Source organism: Pistacia vera, unplaced genomic scaffold, assembly GCF_008641045.1.
Source record: "Pistacia vera cultivar Batoury unplaced genomic scaffold, PisVer_v2 Contig32, whole genome shotgun sequence".
NCBI lineage: Eukaryota > Viridiplantae > Streptophyta > Magnoliopsida > Sapindales > Anacardiaceae > Pistacia > Pistacia vera.
This window is the reverse complement of record NW_022196135.1, coordinates 77523-105369: the sequence shown is the minus strand read 5'-3', so window position 1 is coordinate 105369 and position 27847 is coordinate 77523. Positions and strand designations below refer to the sequence as shown.

At 34.9% G+C, this 27847-nt stretch overlaps 3 protein-coding genes across 5 annotated transcripts; all 3 read right to left on the bottom strand.

Moving 5' to 3' along the window:
* Positions 1 to 552: 552 nt before the first annotated feature.
* On the bottom strand, positions 553 to 13118 carry LOC116136751 (CLIP-associated protein). Of its 2 annotated transcripts, XM_031422415.1 has the most exons (22): positions 12869 to 13118; positions 10609 to 10973; positions 8355 to 8510; positions 8197 to 8259; positions 7591 to 7659; positions 7187 to 7352; positions 6338 to 6496; positions 6024 to 6121; positions 5745 to 5819; positions 5595 to 5663; positions 5412 to 5497; positions 5220 to 5337; positions 4909 to 5007; positions 4466 to 4823; positions 2555 to 4293; positions 2334 to 2435; positions 2129 to 2233; positions 1970 to 2044; positions 1825 to 1893; positions 1570 to 1638; positions 1240 to 1341; positions 553 to 990 (listed from the first exon to the last, which is right to left on the bottom strand). In XM_031422415.1, exons 2-22 carry the CDS (start codon positions 10939 to 10941, stop codon positions 832 to 834), a joined length of 4269 nt encoding a protein of 1422 aa, XP_031278275.1. In that variant the 5' UTR covers positions 10942 to 10973; positions 12869 to 13118; the 3' UTR covers positions 553 to 831. The 2 variants fall into 2 exon arrangements, with proteins under 2 accessions (XP_031278275.1, XP_031278274.1); XM_031422414.1 differs by lacking the exons at positions 7187 to 7352; positions 7591 to 7659; positions 8197 to 8259; ... (1 more) ...; positions 10609 to 10973; positions 12869 to 13118 and adding an exon at positions 6759 to 6778.
* Positions 13119 to 15351: 2233 nt separating this feature from the next.
* On the bottom strand, positions 15352 to 21550 carry LOC116136779 (NACHT, LRR and PYD domains-containing protein 14). 2 transcript variants are annotated; one of them, XM_031422453.1, is made up of 17 exons: positions 21532 to 21550; positions 21283 to 21359; positions 21093 to 21195; positions 20863 to 20931; positions 20614 to 20730; positions 20451 to 20524; positions 19897 to 19999; positions 19526 to 19568; positions 19114 to 19176; positions 18575 to 18804; positions 17514 to 17634; positions 17335 to 17435; positions 16984 to 17097; positions 16737 to 16907; positions 16500 to 16643; positions 16271 to 16416; positions 15352 to 15917 (listed from the first exon to the last, which is right to left on the bottom strand). In XM_031422453.1, the coding sequence occupies exons 2-17, from the start codon at positions 21347 to 21349 to the stop codon at positions 15766 to 15768; spliced, it is 1818 nt and encodes a 605-aa protein (XP_031278313.1). In that variant the 5' UTR covers positions 21350 to 21359; positions 21532 to 21550; the 3' UTR covers positions 15352 to 15765. The 2 variants fall into 2 exon arrangements, with proteins under 2 accessions (XP_031278313.1, XP_031278314.1); XM_031422454.1 differs by lacking the exon at positions 21532 to 21550 and having other exon boundaries at positions 20610 to 20730; positions 21283 to 21321.
* Positions 21551 to 25681: 4131 nt separating this feature from the next.
* On the bottom strand, positions 25682 to 27250 carry LOC116136823 (GDSL esterase/lipase At4g28780-like). The gene is made up of 5 exons (XM_031422496.1): positions 27028 to 27250; positions 26821 to 26948; positions 26383 to 26625; positions 26029 to 26287; positions 25682 to 25911 (listed from the first exon to the last, which is right to left on the bottom strand). Exons 1-5 carry the CDS (start codon positions 27248 to 27250, stop codon positions 25682 to 25684), a joined length of 1083 nt encoding a protein of 360 aa, XP_031278356.1.
* Between the last annotated feature and the right edge of the window lie 597 nt (positions 27251 to 27847).

Genomic DNA, 27847 nt, shown 5'->3' with positions numbered 1-27847 from the left:
TTTAAAAAAGATGGTAATTTAGATAACATACCCACCAATTTATTACAACCTAGTCATACACATTTCTCTAAACATTTCTAATAATCTTAATTTATCTTTCTGTTAATATAATATTTTCAGTAGTATAACATTCCCTAAACCAAACGCACCTATAAATGTTTAATTTAGTTGTAATTACAAACTAATACTCTAGAAATAAAGAATTTAAAAGATAAGAAAATAATAGAGATCGAATATATTCTAGGGTTGAGATAATTTCCCCTGAATGAAAACAGAATAATCTTCCCCCTGTATTTGGATACTAGATCCTTGTAAAAATATTGAAAATAGAGATCATATTTTAATTATTTTAAGATTTTTTGGTAGTCTTGTCCAGCATGTTATCTATCATGATTCATGAGTTAAGATCCTGCTTGCTATGTCTATTCTCCAGAGTTATATAAAATGGATTTCTGATTACCAGACAAAATGCTAAAAATCAATTGATGGATTTTTGCGGTTATTTGTTGGTAAAATTTTGCAAAAGAGACTAAGAGAGTAGGATTTTCTCCAAAACCAATTTTCTTTCTTGAATATAGTAATATAACAGATACTGTTCAATCGTTCATTACAACACGGGCATAATAGTTACCGAAATTTGTTTCCTTCCCCAAAATCACTCTCCCTCAAAACAACACAAACTCAAACATGGGACAAAAGTAATATATATCTAAACCATAAAATAGAACTACAAGAAAAAACCCTCAAAATACATTCACACAATATACAAATACACAACAATGAATAAGCAACAACCCAGACCCACAATTTCATCCCAAAAGAAACACCTAATCATTGGTTTGCATTATTGGTGGTACCCGTCCGAGCCTGTGAGATCCTATTAGCATAAATGGTCACCAACCGCAGTTGTGTACTGTTAAGTCCCTCCAAGTATGGCAAGAATGCTTTACCCAGCATGATATAAATATCCACTAAACAGAAAACAACAGTCTGTACCATCCAACATACCACCAAATAAATAAATAATAAATAAAAAAAGTTATCAAATTAGCCAAAATTAAATAAATAAATAAAATAAAAGGCAAAATAGAATGCCAAAAACAAAAGCAGGTTGGGTACATATGGCAGAGATTTCTCATAATAGTATTATAGTTCTAGCGAGCATTTACTTCAGCTGATAGATAACAAAATTGCAGACATGAAAAAATAATTACAACTATATACAAAAGAAATAAATACCTTGCGAACATCTGCGCTCTGGTTTCCAAAAGCTTCAAAAAGAGCAGGTAAAAACGATGGCAACTGAGCCATCAGTTCCTCCTGTGAGAGCCGACCCACAAGCTGAAAATTTTGAAAAGCAGATTAGCACAATAGTTATTGACAGTAAAAACCAAAAAGTTACAAGTTTGACAAATTTTTGTATGAAAATAAATTATTCTTCATCTATTTCAAAAATTTAACTAATAAAACACATAGACCAACAACCCTACAAGAAGTATTGTTGCCCAAAAGAAACATAGTGTATTTTTGGAACATGGCATGAAAAAAATATAATAGTCGGAATAGTACCTTTGTTAAACAGTTTATGCAAATAACAAGAGTTTTCTCATCTTCAGTGACCAACAACGGGACAATAACCTGTAATATAAAACATTAACAGCAACATTCATTATTATCAAGCAAACTACATCGAAACAGAGCCAAAAGAAATATTCTTTTTCCATGGTATTATTTCATTGAGAAGAGACAATAAAGCTAATTACAGCCATTTATGAGGCATGTGAGTGACTGAGAGAAAGAGAGAGGGAATTCAGAAACACATACACTCAAACATCTGAATGGATCATACTGAGATAACAAAATTGTCAAGCAGTGCTCGGCTTCACTTGAAACCTGCATATGGATGAAAACATTTAGACACCAACTACATGTAAAGAATATGGTCAAAGAACCTGTTGAATATAATTACTTTGGGAACAACATCTTTTGTAACATGAAGCAGCTTCTCAATGACTAACTCGACAGAATCTTCCATGGCATCTTTCTGTAAGGATGAAAGAGTGGGAACACATAAGTTACAAACTCATTAGACAAAAAGGAAATAAACGTAATGAGCCATGTAACAGACCTGATTCTTGAGCATTTCATTTATCAATGAAAGAGCAACCTCCCTAATTGTAGAATCAGCATCATCCAACACCTCAAGTACAGCTGTCAAAATCTGATTAAAGTACTGCAAATATTTGAAAAATGGACATCAATATTTAATAAATGTAAATTGAAATACTGCAAACACAGAGTAAGAGAAAGTATATGGCAGAAACTTATCATGCCTTGTTCCAAATTGATTGATCACTAGCCATAGAAGCTTCAATTAGTTGCTGAAGTGCACCATGCTTACTTGTAGTAGGGCTTCCATCGTTCCCGTTACAAATCTAAAAACAATACAAAAGAAAGCCCCCATCAAATGAGAAGATTTTTATTATATGTCAAAACTACAATTACTCTGACAAGTAAACTATTATGGAGAAAGATATGCTGACACAAAGCTCACCAGGTGAAGAATTTGGGGAATGCTAGGTCCAGCATCCACAATAGAGTTGATCTTTATGGCCGCTGGTTTATGAAAATTAAGGTCCATTTCAGATGAAATTTCATTCTTATGTCCAACACCTTCAGAGACCCCTAAGGGGTCAGAGCTCATCAAACCATTAATGTCCACACGTGGTGAAGACAAACCCTCCAGGTACGTGTTTGAACTTGTCAGATCCTTAGCTTTTGAATTAAAATCAGCATTAGAACCAGTCTCAAGGTTCTGATACAAGTTCTCCTTGGGTTCATCAGAAGTTGCATGACCCATACTGCCTGTGATAAGGGTTGAGTCTTGAACGGAACTCCATTTCCTGCCACCATCACTGTCAACAGAACCAGAAGAATACCTTCCATAGTAATGACTCTTTTTGGATGCAATAACGTATCCTTCTTCTGAAGAGGTTCCAACAACATCAGATGGGTCATAAGAGGACTTGAGACGCTGCCGCTCTTTCTTGCTCTGCAAATAGTTCATTAGATCCACCTCAATACGAGGTGTGTACTGTTTCAGGGCCCGTCTCAAGGAATTTTGTTCTTCAACTGATAAACTAAGAATGAAATTAAGCACAGCGATCGAATCATAATGGGAGTAAACAGATATAATGCATGTAATAGCTGCTTCCTTAAGCTTAGTATTTTTGTCATGGACCAATGGTGTCAACTTAGCAAGCCATAACTTTAGGATGCCAATATTACCAGCGCCTTCAGAGTTTGTTGCATGCTTGTTAAAGGAACTTATAGCATACTCAATAACAGCCAACTTGGCCTTTGGTGACCGCTGCTCATCCAGTGAACGGAGCAATGCGGGCAAGAGAGAATCTACACTATAAGTTTTGCTTACAATGTCCAAGGTTGTAGAACAAGGTTGCCTAACTAACTCCTTTGGATCAATCAGCCGTGAGAAAACATGGGGCAAGATCCTTTCCATGTAACTCTCAAAGGGCTTCCGGCAAGAAGGAATAATATCTGCTAGTGTTGAAAGAGCTGCCTGTGCAACTTTATGGTGGGGATCATCCAGGTGCTGGAAGAACAACTTCATTACTTTCTCAAAACTTTGAATTACATCTTGAACACCTTTTGGGCCTTGTTGCAGCAACGACCGCAGATAATTAAAAGCAGCAACCCTAGCAGACCAGTCAGAACTTGAACTCAGTCCTTCACTAAGAGCATCATTGAGAGAGGCTGGACCATCGGTGTAATTTGACATTTCCCCAAGTGACAGCTGGCTCTCATCAAAACTCCTTCTCCTTCCAGCAGACATCCGCCCAGATACATGCTTTCTCAAAAGTGGTCTCTGGAAATTGGGAACATAATTGTGTTGGGAATCCCTAAAGTTTCCATCTTTATGAGGAGAATCCAAATACTGCCTGTCAGCGTGTGAGTTCGCAAAGCGCCTAGCCTCCCTAATGTCATTATTCTCTTCAATACCTCTTTCTTGTAGCCTTTCAGAAGCCCTTCTAGCTGAGTAAGATGAAAGTGATGACAAAGACTCATTTGCCAAATTTCCGCGATGTGATAATTTACCAGAATCTTTGGAAGCTTGAATTTGAGTAATGATATCAGACAATATCATGCCACCATTGCGGTTACTGCTTTTATTGATTCCAGAGGCTGTTGATTCCAATGAAGTGTTTGTGTGATCATTAGAAGCTGGAACAGAAGCAGGGAAGGGTGGATCACGAGATGATGGAGGGTCAACTCCTGCACTAGGGGGCAATAAGAAAAAAATATTTAGCCGCTCATAAATGATTTACACTTTAACTCATTAATCATTCAGGCAATCAGTCACCATTGCATCATGGAATGACTTAACATTACTAAAAGCTGGTTTCATCTACTAAGTAAAACATAAATTGGTAAAAACATTTAATACCTAGATCCAAACTAGATGATCGAAGAGCTGAAGGATTTTGTTTCTCAGATATTTCCAAACCTCTGAGCATGCTTTCAATTGCGGTGACTTTTTGTTTGCTTGCATGCAGAACACTTTCCAGACTACGTTCAGAACCTTTATTTAGGGACTTCGTTTGTGACAAAAGAAGTCCAGACGAGAGAGAGGTCCCAGAAGATAAACTTGAACTTCTGTCCATTGCAACTATGGCAGAAGTTCCGTATCCAGGAAGGTTGGAAGAAGCTGATACATGAGGGGTAAATGACATTTGTCCACCTCTATCACGAAGAGAAGGAGAAGCATGTCGCCTATGCATCCCACCATCCTCTTCATTTATTATCTGTCAAAACCATAATCCCTTTAAACTATGGCCTTACCAATGGTAGTATGTAAAAACATTCTTTGGAAAAGGACAAACTATATACCCTTTGAATGACCGGATCAAAGGATGAAAATAAGCGACGGGATCGCTCTGGCCAAGTCTTTGCAAAAAGTCTGTAGCACATTCTTGCAATTGATCGTACCTGTTAAGATTCAAGAATAAAATTGCTAACAAAGCAAATAACGAGGCTTCAACCGATATTGCTGGCAACGTAGAGAAAAAGGAAAAAGAACATGATATGAAGTATTTTAGTCAATTAAATAGACAGTATAAGAAAGCACACAGAGACCAGATGCAGGTCTCCAAACATTTTGGAAAAAAAAAAAAGGAAAATGAAATTTCCAACCAAAATACCTCACTCATTGCATCACCAACACAACACCTAATAAAATCTTCGTATAGATCAGCAGATCGCTGTATTTCTGGAGCATCAGGCCAATTTTCTAATATCAACAGGGCATATTCACAACACCTGCAATCCAAAAGAAAGATGATTTGAACAACAGCATAAAACTGCATCATCAATTCAAAGAAGAGTGGTCATACCTTGCACGGAGCACTGCATTACGATCATTCTTTGCACAATCAGCTATGCGAGGAAGCACACGAGCAACTTTGCAATTACGTAACATCTGGAAGAGAGAGAGTTTCAAAACATTTCAAACAGGAAAATTCTAAAGACTTGTATAAAAGGGACAAACTGTCCGAGTACTTAAGAAAAAAAATTACCGTCTTTATGCAGTTATCTGCAGACTCTGCAATTACAAGTACAGTAATCACAACCAACTTGAAAAGGACCTGATTATCATACCATAAAAATTAGGATGTTTTCAGCAGACTAAAATTGCAATAGACAGCAAGGAAGAAATTAGAACTGACTGGAATGAACATTTCAGCACACGCTTCAAAGTCCCCCAAGAGCTCCTTTGACAAAAAGCATAAAAGATGGCAAGCCTAGAAAAAAGAAAACACAATTAAGCAGAGTTACACCTACAGCCACAACAGCTTAACAGGAGCTGAAAAAAAAAAAAGGTTTCGGCACTACTAAGAATCAAAAGAGACAGATCAAACAAGCAATCATAATATCCTACAGGGGAAAGGAGGCACATATGGGCCATGTCAACCAAAACTTGTAGACAGAAGAAAACATAAACACACCTGCTTTACAATGCTAGACCTTCGATCAGACAATTGTGTGCTTAAAGGGCCAACCATTTGTTTTAATAGTCCCCGAAAACATGCGTAGTCAGTAGCACCTGATAAGATTATTCAGAGCAGATATATCAACATTTATTGCACAAAAAAAGTTGCAAATACTGTATGTTTTAAGCCACGAAACTCCTTGTAAGATGGTTACAGGAAATAAAACAAGTACATTTTAAAACATTTCACAGATTAATTTAGCAATGATTACTTCAACAGCAAATAATACTTTAAAACACAGGGAGAATGAGCGAGACGGGGATACAAACCTCCCAAAACAAGGGCTTCAACTCTCTGCATTGCAGCAATGCGTATAGACCAATCCTTTTCAGGTACGAGGGTAGAAGAAACTTTTTCAAATTCCCTAATAAGCTCCTTCTCAGAGTATACTTTGATTGGTTCTAACGGTTTTTCCGTGATGTCTTCTCCTGCAAAGGATGGAACAATAAGCAATAGAACATCACCAAGCAGACTTTCAAAGATTTTATTAATCCACAGAGAAGCAAAGATTTTCAAGTAGTTGAACCATGGCTTTAACAGCAATGCAAAACTTGACAATATCTGACCATATGAAACATAATTTGCAAACAAAAAATACTTGGAAAACCCATGAATTTTGTAAGGGAATTAATTGATGCATGCATTTCCAATATTTAACAACCACAAACTAGACTAAAAATCGATGCTAACCTCCGAAAAGAGACATCTCCCTAGATNACTCTCTGCATTGCAGCAATGCGTATAGACCAATCCTTTTCAGGTACGAGGGTAGAAGAAACTTTTTCAAATTCCCTAATAAGCTCCTTCTCAGAGTATACTTTGATTGGTTCTAACGGTTTTTCCGTGATGTCTTCTCCTGCAAAGGATGGAACAATAAGCAATAGAACATCACCAAGCAGACTTTCAAAGATTTTATTAATCCACAGGGAAGCAAAGATTTTCAAGTAGTTGAACCATGGCTTTAACAGCAATGCAAAACTTGACAATATCTGACCATATGAAACATAATTTGCGAACAAAAAATACTTGGAAAACCCAGGAATTTTGTAAGGGAATTAATTGATGCATGCATTTCCAATATTTAACAACCACAAACTAGACTAAAAATCGATGCTAACCTCCAAAAAGAGACATCTCCCTAGATGAACTCTTAGCCTTTGGACTACTTTTCTTGGGATTAAAGCTTGCAGGCTTCATCTCAACCGGAGCAAAGGTACTTGTAAGTCCATCTGAAGAGCGAACTTGTGGTTGAATCTTCTCCAGCCTTGCATTAATGTCTTTCATCTGCAGTTATAGGTCGTGTCATGTTTCTTTTTTTCTTAAAAAGAAAAAATAATTAAATGTTTTTTTCTTCCTATCAGTAGGCGATGCAACATTAAAAAGTCCAGAGTTTACATCTGTATATCATACATCTGCACTCCGAACTAAAAGGCAGAACTAGGCAAGAAACTTGCAGCTCCTAGAAATTATGGAAAATAAAATTGCAAAAATTGGAATGTCTTATTCTCAATTAGATATTAACCATAGATGTAGGAAGATGATGGCGGTGAAGTTCATCACGGAACTGAGGCCCAGCCTGAGTATACATCTCCTGAAAAAAGAACCAACCAAACTAATATGGTTAGAGAGCCATTCCAGACCAGAAATCCTGGACGTCAACCAGAAATTCTAAAAGTAATTATGCCAGGGAGGAGGATATCACTCGCTGGAACTTCTAGTAAGCAAAGCATGAGTACTACAGCATTCATTACACTATCTAAAACAGATACCACTAATTCAACCCAATAGTAAACCATTTTACCTGTAAGGATCACATTAACTAAGCTATTGCATTGATCCAAAAACCAGATAATAATGATTGTTGTATTAATAAAATAGCAGATAACAGATTATACTCACTTACTATTAAATTTTAAAGAAAAATCATTAAGAAAACAATTCACAAAGATAAGAATTGCTTTAGATAATAGGATTTTTTATATATATATAATAGGTTTAGATATTCAAATATCAAAAATGAGATAAAAGTGTTTTGAGTTCCAATTTACTGCTAATAATATAAGCTATGATCATATTACAAATAAGTTAAATGGAGAAAGTAGTTCAGCATAGCACAATTTCCACTAACCTCAATGCACAATATAGCTGCTTCCCTAACACCAGGATTTGAATCATTCAACATCTGCAAAATCTGATAATTGAAGAGGATTTTAGTCAGTTCAACTCCCTAAAAGTAATTAAAAATCAACAAATCTGTGCTCTAATTTAGAAATGATATAGTCATACTGGAGGAAGAATAGCTCGCTGAAGAGGAAGCTCTGTAGATGCAAAAAGGCCAATCGCTGATGTGACAGTTCGGGCAAACTCTTCTCGAACTCTCCAGCTTTTATGTGTCCAGGCATAAGAACCTGCTCTTTCAACAATAATTGTTGGAGAAGAAACCTGCAACACTCAATATATTATTCTAAGCCACTTTTTCACTTAACGGATCTCCTCCAATGCAATAACATATAATACATCACCATAATCATAATGTCATTTTCCTAAAGCTCAAACATAAAATTCTATGAGGTACTAGCCCAAAACAGAAAGTATTCTAAAAATTTCCAATGCATTTACATTTTGTAAACTGAAGAACGAATTAGGCACATCGCAAAGTTTAAATACCGTCAGATAATACACCTAAGCATATGTAAGTGTTGAAAAAAGATATTTGTACATTTGTCTGTTCACTTTTCTCAATAGAAAGTTCTCAGAGAGTCAAGTCAGAGAAAGGATGACAAAATAAAGATAAAACAGAACTCCACAAGAAAGGAAAGAGACAAGAGAGAGAATGGGGAGCGAGAGTACAAAAATGGTACCCAATAAGGACACAATAGTTTCACATGGAACAATAGCTATCTTTGACATGTCAAGGTTTTCGGTTCTCAATTTGTCTAGTTCTTGAGATGATTAATCCCTTTTGGGCTTTGAAGGCAGCCTGTCCTTGTTTTTGTGGATAGTTTGTTCATTCTCTCATATACCTTTTTTTTATCAATACAAGTTTTCTTCCTATGTTAGGAAAAGGAAATACAAGGGAATACAAGTTTTCAGTTTTTATTATTCTCCATTTTTCTGTTACTTTATTTAAGCCCTTCAATATGCTTTAAAAATTGGTAAAAAGATCACTTTAGATACCAAATCTTACTAATATGGTAAAATACTAAAGCTATTAAAAAAAATATATAAAAAACTCAGACTAAAATAAAACATTAAATTGATCTCATACATAGAGTCCACTCAATAACATAAGTAGTGCATCAGCAAGTTACAAAAGTGTCATGATTGAGCCTTTTCTCAGAAAAAAAAGACTTCAGCAGAATAGCTACCAAGTTATGAACATGTCTTGAACTTTACGAAGTTTCAAATTGTTCCAAGCGATAGATATGATCGCAATGTAATATAAAATAAGAGAATAAACTGAAGATATTTCTTCATCTTTGGTTGTAAAATCGCTTTATCACCTCCATAACATGACAAATGGTTTCAAGACAACTAGTTAATAATACTAATTCCTCGCTACTACAACAAATCCTTTCAAAACAATTGCTTTTCATGAAATATTTGATGGTGCTCAAAGGTGTGGGCCCAACATTAAAATTGTAAGTTTTTACCACCTAGCAATATCTCATATCACTAAATAAAAAATATTTAATCATAATGAAATTGCTGAAGTTTCTAACATAGATGAACTAGGACCAAATAACTGCAAACACATTGGAAAGAAGATGTTCATCAACCATAGAGTAAATGGTGGAGTTAAGCACCAAAAAAAGGAACCACTATGATAGAATAATTCTACACTTCCCAGGTCTGTAACCCAACATTTGTATCCATATGATATGGCAATGATTAAAGATTTTCATGTAGATGATGAGATGATAATCATGATATCCCTGAATCAATAGAACATCACTTGGGATAAAAAATGAAAAATTGGAATGCAAACTAAGGAATTGCAACATTGCATTAGAATAATGAAACAAGAAGGCAGCTCTCATGGACAAAACGAAGTATTAGTTTTCTCATAATCTAAACAAGTATATAGAAGTTCAGATTATATAAAAGTACACCCGCTAATAACTGCACATTCAATAAAACAACCACAAATTGATGAAAGACAAACACCAGAATATGAGATAATATCTATAACACAAAAAGAGAAATGAATTTAATTACTATTTCACTCTCTGCCACGAGTCCAATACTTATCTAGATTGGAAAACAAGAAATGAAAACATCGGGCACATTGTATCACAATATCATACAGAAGCCATTGCTAAAAAAAAATTATCTAGAGAGTGAACTAGCTGCTGTCGTTAGCATATCTCTAACCGCAAATATATTTGAAAATCTTGAAATAAAAAAAAGAAACGGCAAAGTCGTGTAAGTGAATACAAAATCTTTTGGCATAATATTTGAAAAATAATAATATCTAACTTCAGCATTTAAAGACTAAAAACAAGATTAACATTAAGGTGAGCAGTAATTACGAAAATACCTCCATAAGAGTGAGCAAGAGGCGCCTAGCGGCGTCACGAACAGGTTGTTTGCCGTCCCCTAATCGCTCAACGACAGCAGGCACTAGAGCGTTGAAATGCAGTTTGAAATGCTCACCAGACAGCACAGCAGCGGAGGCAAGAGCCTGAAGCGCGCCTTGAGAAACCTTAAAATTGTTATCCTTCAAGAGATCCAAGCAAGTATCCACAAGCGAAGTCACTTCAGCACTACTAAGACTCTTTCTAGAAGCTTCGAGATATTGATAGAGACGTTCCACTCCGGCCATCCGCTCCTTAGTGTCCTTGGCACGTGCGAGTTCCAGCGCCTCCTCCATCTAGGTTCGATCTGGCGCCACACGTCTCAGATCTACAAGATTCTTCTCGATCGAGAAGAAACGANTTTTCTTCCTATGTTAGGAAAAGGAAATACAAGGGAATACAAGTTTTCAGTTTTTATTATTCTCCATTTTTCTGTTACTTTATTTAAGCCCTTCAATATGCTTTAAAAATTGGTAAAAAGATCACTTTAGATACCAAATCTTACTAATATGGTAAAATACTAAAGCTATTAAAAAAAATATATAAAAAACTCAGACTAAAATAAAACATTAAATTGATCTCATACATAGAGTCCACTCAATAACATAAGTAGTGCATCAGCAAGTTACAAAAGTGTCATGATTGAGCCTTTTCTCAGAAAAAAAAGACTTCAGCAGAATAGCTACCAAGTTATGAACATGTCTTGAACTTTACGGAGTTTCAAATTGTTCCAAGCGATAGATATGATCGCAATGTAATATAAAATAAGAGAATAAACTGAAGATATTTCTTCATCTTTGGTTGTAAAATCGCTTTATCACCTCCATAACATGACAAATGGTTTCAAGACAACTAGTTAATAATACTAATTCCTCGCTACTACAACAAATCCTTTCAAAACAATTGCTTTTCATGAAATATTTGATGGTGCTCAAAGGTGTGGGCCCAACATTAAAATTGTAAGTTTTTACCACCTAGCAATATCTCATATCACTAAATAAAAAATATTTAATCATAATGAAATTGCTGAAGTTTCTAACATAGATGAACTAGGACCAAATAACTGCAAACACATTGGAAAGAAGATGTTCATCAACCATAGAGTAAATGGTGGAGTTAAGCACCAAAAAAAGGAACCACTATGATAGAATAATTCTACACTTCCCAGGTCTGTAACCCAACATTTGTATCCATATGATATGGCAATGATTAAAGATTTTCATGTAGATGATGAGATGATAATCATGATATCCCTGAATCAATAGAACATCACTTGGGATAAAAAATGAAAAATTGGAATGCAAACTAAGGAATTGCAACATTGCATTAGAATAATGAAACAAGAAGGCAGCTCTCATGGACAAAACGAAGTATTAGTTTTCTCATAATCTAAACAAGTATATAGAAGTTCAGATTATATAAAAGTACACCCGCTAATAACTTCACATTCAATAAAACAACCACAAATTGATGAAAGACAAACACCAGAATATGAGATAATATCTATAACACAAAAAGAGAAATGAATTTAATTACTATTTCACTCTCTGCCACGAGTCCAATACTTATCTAGATTGGAAAACAAGAAATGAAAACATCGGGCACATTGTATCACAATATCATACAGAAGCCATTGCTAAAAAAAAATTATCTAGAGAGTGAACTAGCTGCTGTCGTTAGCATATCTCTAACCGCAAATATATTTGAAAATCTTGAAATAAAAAAAAGAAACGGCAAAGTCGTGTAAGTGAATACAAAATCTTTTGGCATAATATTTGAAAAATAATAATATCTAACTTCAGCATTTAAAGACTAAAAACAAGATTAACATTAAGGTGAGCAGTAATTACGAAAATACCTCCATAAGAGTGAGCAAGAGGCGCCTAGCGGCGTCACGAACAGGTTGTTTGCCGTCCCCTAATCGCTCAACGACAGCAGGCACTAGAGCGTTGAAATGCAGTTTGAAATGCTCACCAGATAGCACAGCAGCGGAGGCAAGAGCCTGAAGCGCGCCTTGAGAAACCTTAAAATTGTTATCCTTCAAGAGATCCAAGCAAGTATCCACAAGCGAAGTCACTTCAGCACTACTAAGACTCTTTCTAGAAGCTTCGAGATATTGATAGAGACGCTCCACTCCGGCCATCCGCTCCTTAGTGTCCTTGGCACGTGCGAGTTCCAGCGCCTCCTCCATCTAGGTTCGATCTGGCGCCACACGTCTCAGATCTACAAGATTCTTCTCGATCGAGAAGAAACGAAAGGAACAGAGAGAGAAAGAGAGAGTGAGAAATGCGAGTGACGATTGTTTCGATTTATCGTCGAAAGCAGTTCAGTTGTTTTAATTTTTTTTTTTTTTTTAAAAATGGTGGTGTTGGTGGTGAAGTGAGTGAGAGTGAAATGCTTGAGAGAGATTTAGCGGAGAAGTGTCGCTTAATTTAGTTGAAGAGTTGGTTTAGAGGAGAGAGAGAGAGAGAGTAAAGGTAGTCGAGACTAGAATTGACGGAGAAGATGAAGAAACTATGTGGTTGGGGTGGGTGGGAAATTTACCCACGGGATTAAATTTAATTTACGGGTTTTTGCCACTGTGTTGAAGTGAGTATAAGTGTATAACTGAGTGAATGTGATGGGTATTGGGTAATGTGTGACTTTTAGTTTTTATTGTGAATTGTGTGCGTGTTGTTTATTTTATTATCTTATATTACAGTAAGTAAAGTTCAATGGTTGAAAGAGGATTGTCGGGTGGGCTTGTTTTGCTCGGCCCGGTTGGTTTTGATAGATACAGAAATGGTTCAATAATTGTGACATCAATTCAATTAAGCGAGGAATAATTAATTATATTTAAAAACAGTAAAAGCTGCCAAATATTCAATTTATATTTTAATAATCTCCTTGTGACTGTGAGATGTGTCCGAATTCTAATTGGACAATCTTCTTCTCATTATAAACACAAATTTTAATGAATTTTGAGATAGTTAAATTAAATAAGATAGAAGGGTCAAAATAGAATATTTGTTATTTTGAAGTGTGAATTGGAAATAATTGTGTTGGTTGAAAATCAAGAAATTACTTGGAATTAACAATAATCTGAACACGTCATTTCTAAATTAAGTATAGCATGTAATGTAAGCATCTTGGAGACTTGAAATCACCTTGACTTTGGCTTTATAACATTGCATATGTCTTTCTCTTAATCCTATCAAATGAGAAATTCAACCATTCTTTCTTACTTTCATTTGATCTCCAATACAAGAAAACAACAAAAATTATATGATGAAGACACCTAATAATATTTGTAACTGAATAAACTTAAAATAAAAAATAATAATTAATCCAATCATTTTTGGCTCTGGAGAAGAATGTCCATTTGCTTAGTATTGAGGCAACATGTCACCTATGAAGCAAGTTTCAATAAACCAACCTATATGTTGAATTCAGAAAATGGCCCAGCTCAAGCGCAGGTTGGTCCTGATTTATCTCACGATAATTATAATTAATGAATGCGTTTTGAATTTTCTTTTGTTTCTAAGTGGACCTCGAAAAATGGAGCTGAATTCAAGGTACCTAATGATGGATTATTAGCCTCCAAAATTAAACATCGATTAGAAGTTGTACCAATAAATGGAGTGACAAAATGTTCGTTCATGGGTCATTCAATTAGTAGTTAATTGAGTTTTATGAAGGGATAAGTTTCAAAAGGTGGATGATTGATTAAGCATAAACAATAAAAGCCTAACTTCATGACAAAGCCAACCCAACCACCTCTGTTGGACATAACTCAAGGAAAAGATAGAATAAGTGTTGTCCACTGTTACTTTTTTTGCTTCATCGTGATACGATTGCATTTGCATTACAAAATACTGAAACCAATTCTTAATGAATAAATCAAGCGCCCATTGCAATGTCTTATGAATAGTATAATCCTTTACAGGTTGGCTCATTTGGGTGGTTAGGTAAAGCGGCGTAAACCACTTGGCACAAGGGTGAAGCCTAGAATACAAAAACCTCTCTGTATATAATTGACAAATCAATTAAAAAAAAAAAAGTCCTACTACTCCTCAACTAATAGGGTTTTGTTGCTTTTGTGTGTATTCAATATCAAATAAACTACATGCAAAAACAAATATTCTATCAACCATAATCATGATTCATGAGAGAGGTACATCTTTTTTTCTTTAATAGTATTATTCTTCATGGACAAGCCAGCATTTACAATTTCAACATTTCCAATCAAAACCTTCAAGGATAGGATATCATAAGATAACCAGGATGTGAAGGGTTCCTTCTATTCTAGCTATAATATGCTCTACTCATGGTGTGTGGTCAAGTCAATCAAGGACAAAAATGAGTTTGCATCGGATGCTCTTGTAGTGTAATATATAAAAAGTCTTGAAAGTGAGCCTTTACTAATAGGAGTCCCATATATTTCACCCCCCGTACCACCAAATTATTGGTAATAATTTTTCTTTTTTTTTTTTTTGTTCAGCTTCTGAAGTGAGGGGATTATTAGTTTAACACTTCAACTAGACACTGCTTTTCCTGAATGGTTTGGTGATACACGTAGATCCTGACAAACCATGAAAAATTATAGAATTCACCTTTAAAAAAAGTATAATGTGACTACTGTCAATCCACCAGTGTACAGTATTTTGTAACATTATATGAGAGCCCTATCCATAAGGCAAGAAGCCACTGTACAAATCGGAATCAGGTGAAATGACAAACGACCAACATGACTAGTTCAATATATTTTGTCCAATGCCCTGTACTTGCACAAGATCTTAAACAAGCTATTCCTTTCTATATGTTTGTGTTTGTAAATCCATTTCTGAATCAAATTTCAAGATGCTTTAGGTGTGAACCTCCTAGCAGGTAATTGTCTGTTTCAAGGTGACCAAGGGTACTGAAGAATCAACTAAATTCGAAGTTATCTAATTAAATAGGTACAAAATGGTAAGAACTTCATAACAGAAATCTCCAACCAGCCAATTAAAGCCTACTGCAGACATGCATCTTACATATAATTACATTGAAATATGCTTGTTATACCAGCATAATTTTGTACCATTGGTAAAACAGCCCTAGTGACTCAAGGGGAACTGTCTCGTAACACAGCTCCAGTATATCTAGGGATCATCATCATAAGGCACATCTGAGGCTACCAGCGATGGGAATATCACAATAGGCCGTCCTTTATGCTGGAATTCAGCAACCATGGAAACATGAGATGGTTGATATTTCCAGTTGTTCCCCGTCAAGTCCACACGCTGAAGATGACCTTAATAATAACACACAGAATAATAAGATCAGTAACTTATAATTAAATTATATAGATCAGAATGTTCACCAAATGAAACACATCATTCAATTTCATACGATTCAGCTTTTTTATTGCCTATAAATATTTGTCCTCCAACTCTCAAATTCACCCTACTTAATTATAAGACTTAAGTGTGTCCCTGCAGGTGTGAGTGCACACGTGTGCTATAAGTCATATTACAAGAATGATGTTGTTCCAAACTTGTGAATGAATATTTAGTAAGTCATATATCATCAAAAATAAAAAACGAAAAACCAAGACTCATACACCAATACAAATTCAACAGATCACTTTATTATTGCAATGAATACCTTTTGCGACTTTTAGGGCGGAGCATATGATGGACAAGGATTCTGAAGGCATAAGATTATATCCTGCATTAACTTCAACAAGTTCCGGTGCACATGACAGAAGCTTTGACAAGAACTTAGCAGTTTCGTACCCACCTCGATTTTTACTATAACAAATTTACTAATACGTTAATTTTGCAGAGATGCACTATAAAAGAAGTTAAGAAAAACATGAGTTATCAATCTAAACCTTATGTCCATATTGACAAGCTTCAACGCCCCCTGCATTCCAACTTGAAGTGCCTGAAAGCCAGATGAACCCAGTCCAATTCCTCCAATATTTAGTACTTGAATGGATGTGCCCAAAAACTTTGCCAAAGCAGCTGCTACTCGACTGGAGGATAGCATTTACAACCAAGTCATACTCAAGTAAAAAGAAAAAGGAAAAAAATAAGTAAACTTCAACACTCGAAATATCCAAACAAACCTTCCAAGGACATTATCGGCAATAGAGAGAGAATTCAGGGGTTTTCTCAACATTGAAAGCATATCAAGAAGTGCAATCACTCCATCGCAGGAAAGCTCGCAATTTTCCAAATTCAGTTTAGCCAAGGGATGGGATCTTTCAGTTACTTGAATGAAATAGGGAATTAAACTTCTGAAAGTTCAGTTGTTGCTTGTGAGACTTCATAACTATAATGCTTGAAATATGACGGGAGCACAAATCAACTGACCTGATTCCATCATCCTCAATGGGATTTTCACTTATATCCAAGCTCTCCAAGTTAGGCATATTAACCAGTGCGTATCTAAGATCCTCTGCATCAACTCTCCGAAGATTATTTCCCCTAAAATAACGTATAGGTTTATGTACCATGCATGAAACACAGTTTGTAATGAAATACAATGCATAAAACCTCATCAATTATGGGTTTGTTTAGTAACTGATATCCTCTAACCCTAACTTCATAGGACACAGAAGATTAATATAACAGGAAGTAGTCTATGTACTACAACTTCCATGAGTTGCTGGTACATTACTTAATTTGCATGAAAACAAAGAAAGCACATCAATTGGGTGATACCTTAGATTGAGAAAACGTAACGATTGCAAAGTCTTCACTGGTAAAGATAACAGGGAATCACTTGGGGATCCCTGGTTGATCTTAGAAAGCCATCCTGTTATCTACAAGATTGCATATGAAGTTTTATGGCAATTAATGGTAACAAAATGTATATAATCTAATCGGAAGACATTACACACATTGTTTCCTGAAAGATCAAGGATGGATAAACCACATGAAGCCTCAAGCAGGACACTGAAAAGCAATCTTCCAAAAATTTTGTCCAGATGGCTGTCACTGAACTTCAATGAACGCAGTGACCTGACAGCAAAAGGCAGTATAAGTAAGGGTAGATGCTATTGCAGTGATTTACCTGATGAAGTCAGATGCAACCTGATAACAAAAATGTATAGATATCCTTAAATAGAGCTATTTATTCATATTCCCCCAAACATTACCATTTTTTTCTACTTTATTGGGTAAATGATAAGCAGCCAAGCCCTAAGTACAAGGATAGAACAAAAAGTGTACCACACCCTTAAAAGTAGATTAGGAAGGAAATAAAAAAATTTGAAAAATCCAAAAGAGAATAGGAAGAACAAGAGAATCCGAACAAGAGAACCCTTTTGCTATAGAAAAAGAGCCCAAAAAAGTTCTGAGTTCATCTAATGAGGGGACACTTGTCAAGACTCACCTATTTTGCTCATTCCAAATGCAACATATCAAGCAAAGAGGTGCAGTTTTTCAAGCAATCCTCTTTTCACACCTTTTAAATGTCCATAATATTCTTTGAACAAGCACAAAACAGTTTCAGGGAACCCACTCAAAACAAAAAAAGTGAAGACATCACACAACTCCCAAGCAACTGAAGAATGCATTAAAAGCTGGTCCACAGATTCCCCATTCTTCTTAAAATATAGCACCAATGAGGAATAAACTTCCAATAATGAAAACTAGGCTCCTATGACAAGCTGCTTTCTAGTCAAAGACTATCCTTGATCGGGAAAACAGATCAAGAGCTACATGTCCTCTCAAAGATAGCTAACAGCAAGGCGCACAAAAAAAATCAGGTAGAGTTCATGCCTCAGATCATGGTTCAAGGCTTCTTGGAGGCTGATATATTATCTTCCCCATTTAAGAGCTACCAACTAATGCCCAAAAAGTTCAGTAGTTGTCAAGTGAATCAGCACCAAAAGAGATATCACAGATATGAAAAAATTATAGGTTGAACAAGAATGAACCCTGAAATTACAAGATGTACCTTCCAGCAGAGAGAAACGAAATAAGTTCCAGAGTCACAGAGCTTGGGCTGTTTTCATAAAAGCTTGATGTAATGATTGAGAAATGCCGAATCCTGTGTGTTCGCAAACTCTTGTCGAAAAGAGCACTACAAATTGATGCGACAAAAAATGCACATAGCTTGCAGTGACGAAATTCGAGTGATGTTAATGTTTCAAGGTTTTGAAATATAAGTTTGGATAAGCTATGCACCTGTTAATAAGTCAATTATGAACAATCAGATTCCACGTTGGAAAGGAAGAGTTTAGCACACTTACTATATTCACTCAATAAAATTCAAAATATTCCTAGGCAATGCTTGAGCAAAATACAAATATAAAACTTTTTAGCAGCCACTTGGTGCTTTTTGGTTGTTTGTACATTCAAAATTTCTTCTATTCAAAAGCATGCATTAAAACTGATGTAATTTCTTCTATTCACAAAATTTCTATTCACACAAAAATGTAAAGTTGTGCATTAATCAGTATTTAATGCATGCTTAAAAAAATAAACAGGACTTACATGTTCTTGGGATCTGACCCACAATATTATCAAGCTTTGCAACATACTGTTCTTCAATAATTGCTACATTAAAAAAGAACCCGAGATTAAATACACATAGTGCATGCACAGCACAGAAAAGCCCATTTATACTTGATAATTTGCATGTACATATACATAAATGGATAGATTTGGAAACTTTAGATTGAAACAGAAGTACTTGATTTTGAAGAGATGGCCACAATAAAACTGCATGTTAAGGAAGTTGATTCGAAGAAATTAATAAAAAACATTCCCCCAAGAAAGGAAGCCAATAAAAAGATGCCATAGTCTATCCAGGTCATTAAAAGAGAGATCATTCAACAAACGTTAATACTAAAGTCCAACTCACTGTTTTAATAACAGTTTCCTTAAGCTTATGAGAATGACTTACACAAGTTTCGTCAACACAAAGCACATTTTGAAGTCTCAGAGATCTGCACAAAGGAAAAAGCATGTGTGAGAACCTAAAGCATCCCATGCCTGAGAAATAGTAAGAATTATAGATTTCCCAGAAAAGTTATAACAAAAAGAACATTTTGGGATCGTTGCATATCAATGATTACTTGAAAGAAAATATTAATGATCAAATTAATCCAACGTGAAAGACAAGTGTCAGGTCAATCATAATAGGCTCCAGAAAGGGATTATAAAATATGCAGAGACCAATTGTTTAATAGACATCATAGTGTTAAATTAAGTTCCCAGTCATTGAAGCGCAAACCGGCCTACGCTCTCACAAAAAAGAAGACCTGACAGGTTTACCTAGCATAGCACCCAAATTGCTGGCAATGGTAATATAACATTGAAAATTCACAGGCTGAATGATTCATTTGCTCCTCATAACCAATATGTTTCAGTAGAGTGCCTGTGCAGAAGAGAAAAACAAGAAAAACAAATAGTTTACAAATTTTGCGAGGCTATCAGCAAAGTAAATTACACCCATGCACACTACGGAGAGACAAAGATGACTTCTAATAATCATGTTAAAGGTAAAAGTAACTATTAGCCCTTACTCCATATCCAGGTAATTCATGCTGCTAATAAAAAGAAATATGCCAAACACATATTGATGTTATTATGCATCTAAATGATGGCAAGCTGTCGCTTTGAGACTTTGTAATGTTAGTGCCCAGTCCACAGGGAATCATGTGCCAGAGTTTACCCATTTGTATGCAAATAGAAGCAAGCACATTAGAGTGCCAACCAAAATGACAAAGAATCTGGCACCCAATAGATTTCAAGGGCCTTTACAACCAACTAAGCCAGCAAGAAACTTCATCCAACATTTCAAAGTAACAATAATTGCATCAATTAACCTGAAATCTTTATGTCACCAATAAACCCGTCAAAAGATGGGAGTACAGCTACCTCTGCTGCTTCATCTAGGCAACTGTCATTCATTTAAACAAACAGGATCACTAAAAAAGAAACAAATAACACTAATTAATAGAATGTTTATTTATTATAAAACGAACAAGCCTTTGCAAATGTGCTTCCCAATATGTTTGCTCCCAGCCATTTGGTTCAGTTTGATGGACAATCTGTGGCCAACGTTTCTTGAATAACATTTTCCAAGCTGCATCCAACTTCCACGTTCTGTAAAATCATTAGTTTTATAATTTCAATAGTAGTGTTGCTCGGAACTTGCGTTACCCAAATTCATGGACACCACAGTAAAATGTATTACTATTTTTTAACCCAAACAAATAAGACACAATTCTCTCTAACCTTCCACGTTTTCTCTCATTTCCTGAACAATCATAGGTAGATCCGTAGTCATTCCAGTCCTTAAATGGCCTGTCCGAGAGAAAACCCATCACTTAACTTCATCCAAATTAATATTTTTTAAGCTACTAACTGAAAACACAACATAGATTTGAACTTAATATGTAAACACAAAACCCAGCTAAACCATTACCAACATCAATAAACCTGAAAAATAATATGATTAGACTAACATTTCTCTTTGTAACTTCTGCAAGCCCAAGGGAGGCAAGTGAGTCAATAAAATATCAAATAATTCTACCGGCATCTCGTAAATAATCGGTACTAGATCATCCTCTGCAAGCACCAAAGTAACCAAATCAGTCATGGAAGCCTTTATGGAAAAAAAAAAAACATAAATAGAAGTAAAATAGAAACAATTACCTCGAAGAAGCTCTGTTTTCAGTACCTCCATGGCTAGAGACACCAAAGAAGGAGCTTTTTGCACCATTTTCAAGACCCTAATTTAAGAACAAAATAAGATTATGGTAACCTAATTTAAGCGCGCAATTGAAGAAAAAAAAATGTAAAAAATATGTATCATAAGTTGTAATTGGGTTATTGGAAAGAAAACAGAAGCAGTTTCAAAATTAAATTTTTGAATCGCTAATTATTCACTCCCTGCATGCCCACCCTACAACGTGCTCGACTTTTCAGTACAGTCCAGAAAACGAAAACACTTGTTATGGACTGTAGAGGTGGAAAATATGGGCGGGTTAGGCGTGACCAGGGCCTGCCCCGGCTTAAGGGCGGGCTGGGCCTGGTCCGGCCAACCCAACGGCCCGACATATTGTTATTTAAAAAATAAAAAATCGTCTGGCCCATCGAGTTGGCGGTTGGCAGCCCGCTCGCCAACCCGCCACCCAGCGGGTTAGCGACAAAAAAATAAAAAATAAAATTTCCAAAACACATTTTACCTTTCAAATATAACCGTTTTATAGTAATTGAAGTGGTTTTTTTGTTATTTTATTTTCTCATTTTTCTCTATAAATAGGGCCTAAATTTCTCATATTTCCTCACATTTAAAATTCTCTTATTTTCTTCGATTGCTTTATAAATCTCTCAAATCTTAGTTGTCAATTTGCTCTCATTTTAATTTTTATTACTTTTTACAATTTTCAATTCATATTTCCAAATTTCAATTCTCTTTCTTTAATTCTTTTATATCCATTTTTTTTAACTAGAATGGATACATATTTCTATCACATTATCAATTTCAATGATGAAGAAAATTATTCTAGTCCCCCTGAATTTACTAGGATAAACGTAGTTGATTCAAACAATCTTGTTTTCCCATTCTCAGAATTTGATACACCTCATAATATTTCTCCCCTTCCTCCATGTGCTGCTACAACTCCCAATGATTCAAGAGGTCGTTATCGTAATCGTCATCCTCGTCCAACTCCATCTGAAGTGGAAACGGATTCATCAACTACAGTTATCGGAACTATAGGTGAAAAAGTAACCTGCCCAGCCCGGCCCACGATGGGTTACTTCTTTTGACGGGTTGGTCCTAACCCGCCCACCAACAAAGGCAGGTCGGGTTAGGCCCGCCATTTTTGGGGTAATGGTTGGCCCAACCCCGCCAACCCTAACCCGCCAGGTTAGGCTGCGGGTCGGGCCGGGTTAACCCTTTATTTTTTATTTTTTTTTATTTAGTTAACTTTTCAAATAAATAATTAACGATTTATAAATAAATAAATGTAATTGCTTTTAGTTAACTTTTCAAATATCAATAATTTAATTTAATTTTTTATTAACATTTTAAATATTAATTCAATTTTAATACAATAAAATTGTAATATAAGAAAAATTAGATTTATTCATTCAATTGATGAAACTTTAGCATAAGAATTAATTATATTTTATACAAAACATGGAAATTTAAGAATAAGACTTCAGAATTTAATTTTTTTATATTTTACGTACCATAAAAAATAATAATAACAATGTGTCAAATATTACGAAGTTTTATACATTTTAATATTTATGATTTAGAAGTATAGTTTAATATTATTGTGTAAAATTATTTGTAAGAGTTCAATCATAATTGTTTAATCAAAAGAAATAAAAAAAATTGGGGAAACTTGAAAAAAATAATTAAATTTTTTTTTTTTGGACCAACCCAACCCGTCGGGTTGGATATTGTAAACAAATAGCAACCCGGTTTGCCCGAGGGTTGCATGCGGGTTGGGTTCAACCTAGCCCGCCTTATTCTCTAATGTGGGCCGGGTTGGGGTTGACCCGTCTAACCCGGCCCATTTGTTCCACCTCTAATCAGAACCAACGACAGGCACACGTTAGACATTTGGATGCATTTCGTAAAGTTTTACGAGACAAAAAATTGAGTTTAGGGGAAGAAAGCAAGATGTAAGTATTGTAAAAATATTTATAAAATTTATGCAGATAATGGTACTAGTACTTTAAAAAGGCATCCAGATAAACATATAAATCATCATGGAAATAGACAAACCAATCAAACTCAAATAACTAGTACTAGTAAGACTTGATGTTATAATTCTGATGTATATAAGGACAATTAGCTTTATGTATTACTGCAACCGATCAACCTATTAATATGGCTGAAGACAAATATTTTGAAAGGTTTATTAAAAATTCATTTTTACCAAAATTTAAAACTTATTCCAAAACTATAACTAGGAATGATTTAATAAAGTTATTTAACAAAATGAAATTAGAATTAAGAAATAAAACATATAGTAGTCATGTTTGTGTGGCTCTAACAATCGATATTTTGAGTGGTAGAGTTAAACAATATTATATTTGTGTGATTAGTCATTATTTTGAAAACGAATGTAAATTAAATAAATCTTTATTAGGATTTAAATTAATGAATGTAGATTATAGTGGTCAAAGAATTTATTTTAAAATTGTTGAAGTTTTAGAAGAATATGATTTGGTTAACAAAGTAATAAGTCTAACTTTAGATAATGCAAGTGCTAACAATAGAGTTGTAGATTTTTTTAAACTAAATTTTCCTTTTATGACAATTTGAAGTTTTTTCACTAACGTTGTGCATGTCGCATTATTAATTTAATTGTAAGAAGTGGTATGAAAAGAATTAAAAATAATATTAATATAATTAGAGATTGTTTAACTTAGATTACTAGTAGTAGTAAAAAAAATTATAAACTTAAAGATGCTTGTAAAACTTTAAATTTATCTTCAATAACTTTTGCATTAGACATGCTAGTTAGGTATAATAGTATTTATTTAATTCTTGATCATGTTTACCTTATCAAATTTAATTAGTTATTTTATAGCAAATAAGAGGGGTCTTCATTTTTTGGTAGAGAGTGATTGGCATATAGCTAAAAAAATTTATTATTTTCTTAAAACTTTTTATGTTACCATGTTAAAACTTTCTGGTGTGTGCTATCCTACTAGTCCATTAATAATACATACAATTTTAGAAATTTCAAATTTATTTTCTCGAAACAGAAACAATGAAATTTTAGCGAACCAATAGAAGCAATGGAATTTAAATTTAAAAAATATTGGAAACCCATTCATTTTCTTTATTGTTTAACTGTCAAATTAGCGGGTGTAGAACAAGTTTTAGACATGTTAAGTGAAAATTTACAAGAAGAAGACTATACTAATCAACTAGGACATATAAGAGAGTGTCTTTGAGAGGTATATTTGTAATATGAAAGTAGGTATGAGAACTAACGAAGATGCGCAATACCCAAGGAAGAACCAGCAGAAGACACAAATGTAGACTTCGACTTTTGAAGTGCAATTGATAAGTGGAAGAAAACCTGAACCCGAAGCACAACCTCCTCTTCAGAAGCATCAACAACGAATATAATCTCCTCCATGTAGCTGCAAAGTAATAAACTTCACTAATATTTGTGAACCCCTGACTTGCTACCAGCAGATCTACAAGAAAGAGCCAACTTTGATGTCTTAAATTATTAGAAAACCAGAAAATGTATTTTTTCGGCACTATCAAGACTTGCCCTGGATGTTTTTTCTGTTCCTGTCTCTACCGTCCCATCCGAACAAATATTTACTGCAAGTGAAAGAATTTTAAATGAAACGAGGACTAAACTTTCACCAAAATTGATTGAAGTCCTCACATGTCTTCGAGAATAAGAATGATCGCGTCATTAGGATCAATATGAAGTTGTCGACGATACTTTAATAGAATCATTTCAATTTTGTAATTTAGATAATACAGATGAGAGAGTCCTAACCAACCCTTATATTAGTTGTTTTGTAAATTGTAATTTTGTAATTTATAAATTAACTGTCAATTATTGCACTATTTTTTCCTTACCAAGTTTTTGTCTCAATTGGGTTTTTCTCTTATTTTATTTTTTGATAAATAAATAAATCTAATTTTTCTTATATTACAATTTAATTGTATTAAAATTGAAATAGTATTTGAAATGTTATACTGATTATTATAACCCCAATAATAATAATACTAATATTACATCTTTTCTCCTTTTCACTTAAATTGCAATATTGAACAGCAGGGGAAAATTTTGAAGGATATTTGAAAGTAGGATGATTCACCATAGAATTGTCACTCAGTACCGAAAATACATAGGAAGATGAAATGAGATAAACTAAATATAGAACTAAAGTTCAGTACAGCAACATACCAATCAGTATAGAATCTCACAATTTCATACCCAGGATACTTCTCTAACACTTCAAAATTGCACCAACAAGACAAAACACTAATTATATATATTTAAGAAAATAGATGGTACGTGTAGATTGAAAGGCGTAAACATTAATTATTTATCAATTAGGTGGAATCCAGGGCCACAATGGTGCTTAGGTTCATTGGGTTCATGTATTTGGTAGAGCCAGTCATCATCTGTTTAACAATGAGCCTGACTGCACGCTCACTTGGATGAAAAGCGTCCCAAAACACATGGGTATTCCTGTTTGCGCAAAGAAAAGAGAAAGAATTGCACGTTCCAAGTCCATTGTAAGGTCCTTGCCCACAGCATGCTACCTTTGAAGTCTTAAAACCTGCATCACCAATCACAGACAAATGCACACACATCATTTTCATAGCTAAAAGTATATATATTCATTTGATATATATATATATAATGTTAGTGAATAGTGATCTTAGATGGAACAAACCAAATCTTTTTGGGTCGTTGATGATGTCCATGTTCATATCAAATGCATTAGAAGCAATGAAAATATTGGAGCCCAGGACGTTTGTGTTGAGTTCTTGAAGCATTTGGACAAGCAGAGGATTGTAAATTGCCTTTGCTTGTTGGGGCTCCCCCGCACATTCTCCTTTCACGCTACCCGCCAAGGCCAGCTCAGCAGGAACGCAACCCAATTGTCCAATCCCTGTCACGATCACCCTGCGTGCTCCTAAACCATACAGCCTCTGCAATATCAAATATAAAAAAAATTAAAAAATACATTACACATCAATGTTACATATGTAAAAATTTCACGATGAATATATATAATTATATATACCAAAAGGAACTTCCTGTACTCGTAGATGAGATAACTGCAGTACTGTGGGAGAGTGTATTGGCGTCTTCTAGGAGCGAAAGGTGTCAAAAAATAGTTATTAACAAAGTCATTGCCACCCAGCGTCGTGAGAACCAGTGCTTCGCTCACTAGCTCCTGTGCCGGTCCTTGTCCAATTATCCCACTTAGCCTTTCTTGGTACTCTCCAAACAATTCTAACTGTCTATGGATTCTTAATATGTTGAGCTGCAAAATGAATTTTTAATATTTCACTCATCAGTACCACACAGAGAAACTTTCGTTTGCATTAATTATTGTCATTCAAAGAACAATATTTTGTTCATTTCTAGCCTATAGCCTTAAAGTGAAAATGGATTCAAAATCGTATTGTTAATCAGAGATATATATCTTGGCAAATTGAATTTAAGTTGGGTGGCTTACAAACTGAAGTCCAGTGTCGTTGAGAATTCCAACTCCAGCTGAAGCAAAGTTGGCACCTGTTAGTAGTTTTTGGCCAGTGAGCTCAGGGCTCAAGTATGGCAGTGGCGCTGCAATTCCGATCGACTCACCTGAGTATGCACACTGTATGTGTTAATGTAGGAACGCATTAATCGTAACAGAAAAAAATAGAGGTAAACATGAACTCACTGATAACATCAGGGAGGTTTAGGCCATTAGAGAAACGGCCAGTTGGTGTGTGGGTTGGAAAATCAATGCCATAAGGTGGATAATCAGCACGAGCAGTGGTGGCTAAGTGGTTATTATTGCCACTGTCAACGAGCGAGTCACCAAACACAAAGAAAGCACGAGCTGCCTCAGCTTGAGGGGCAACTATCACCATGACAATTACTAGGACGAAAACAGTGATCATTAGGTTAATGAGGAAAACCCTTGAAATGGTGTAAGAAAGGGCAGTAATCACTCACTTTCTATCTCTCTTTTATCACAAAACTTGAGATTGTAACTCTGAATGTCAGAGTTGATATGGTTTTATAAGGGTAGCTTACCTAATTCTAATGTAAACATTTAATTATAATAAATTACCTGGAGAAGTGTTACTGGAAGTTGTTGGCATATACACAAACACAATGTTCCTACAGTCGAAACTTTGCATGCATGATGAGACGTATGATTCAAAGAAAGATTAATATTTGGTGTGAAGAAGTGTCATTTGAAGGATTTATTGTGAAGTCAATTAAATATCAAATATAGATTACAGCTCACGTTTTCCTTTTCGAGAGAAAATTTTGTCTCAGAGTTTATGCGCACTAAAAGGATTTATGCACAATCAGTTTTGCGCATACATTTTCCAAAATAGCTTTTAATTTCTCTTTTTCTGGCCAGTTTACCCAAGTAATTAAGCTTGCAATCTTGATAAAAACTCTTTCATGATTTGAGGTGCAAGCTTTAACCAGCGACAAGATATTCAAGTTAATTTGTTGATACGAGGTTAATTCACATTGGGAAA

Excerpts from the sequence above, each read along its gene's own strand:
- LOC116136751 (XM_031422415.1), bottom strand. The coding sequence starts at position 10,941 with ATGGAGGAGGCGCTGGAACTCGCACGTGCCAAGGACACTAAGGAGCGG. Across the intron at positions 5,498-5,594 it reads CAGATAACTGCATAAAGACG|ATGTTACGTAATTGCAAAGT; the intron begins GTAATTTTTTTT and ends TCTCTCTTCCAG. Across the intron at positions 2,045-2,128 it reads ATGAAATGCTCAAGAATCAG|AAAGATGCCATGGAAGATTC; the intron begins GTCTGTTACATG and ends TCATCCTTACAG.
- LOC116136779 (XM_031422453.1), bottom strand. The coding sequence starts at position 21,349 with ATGGTGCAAAAAGCTCCTTCTTTGGTGTCTCTAGCCATGGAGGTACTG. Across the intron at positions 21,196-21,282 it reads GAAAACAGAGCTTCTTCGAG|AGGATGATCTAGTACCGATT; the intron begins GTAATTGTTTCT and ends TGGTGCTTGCAG. Across the intron at positions 17,635-18,574 it reads TCGTTTCTCTCTGCTGGAAG|GTCACTGCGTTCATTGAAGT; the intron begins GTACATCTTGTA and ends TTTTGCTGTCAG.
- LOC116136823 (XM_031422496.1), bottom strand. The coding sequence starts at position 27,250 with ATGATCACTGTTTTCGTCCTAGTAATTGTCATGGTGATAGTTGCCCCT. Across the intron at positions 26,949-27,027 it reads AAACCTCCCTGATGTTATCA|GTGAGTCGATCGGAATTGCA; the intron begins GTGAGTTCATGT and ends GTGCATACTCAG. Across the intron at positions 26,288-26,382 it reads AGTACAGGAAGTTCCTTTTG|AGGCTGTATGGTTTAGGAGC; the intron begins GTATATATAATT and ends TTGATATTGCAG.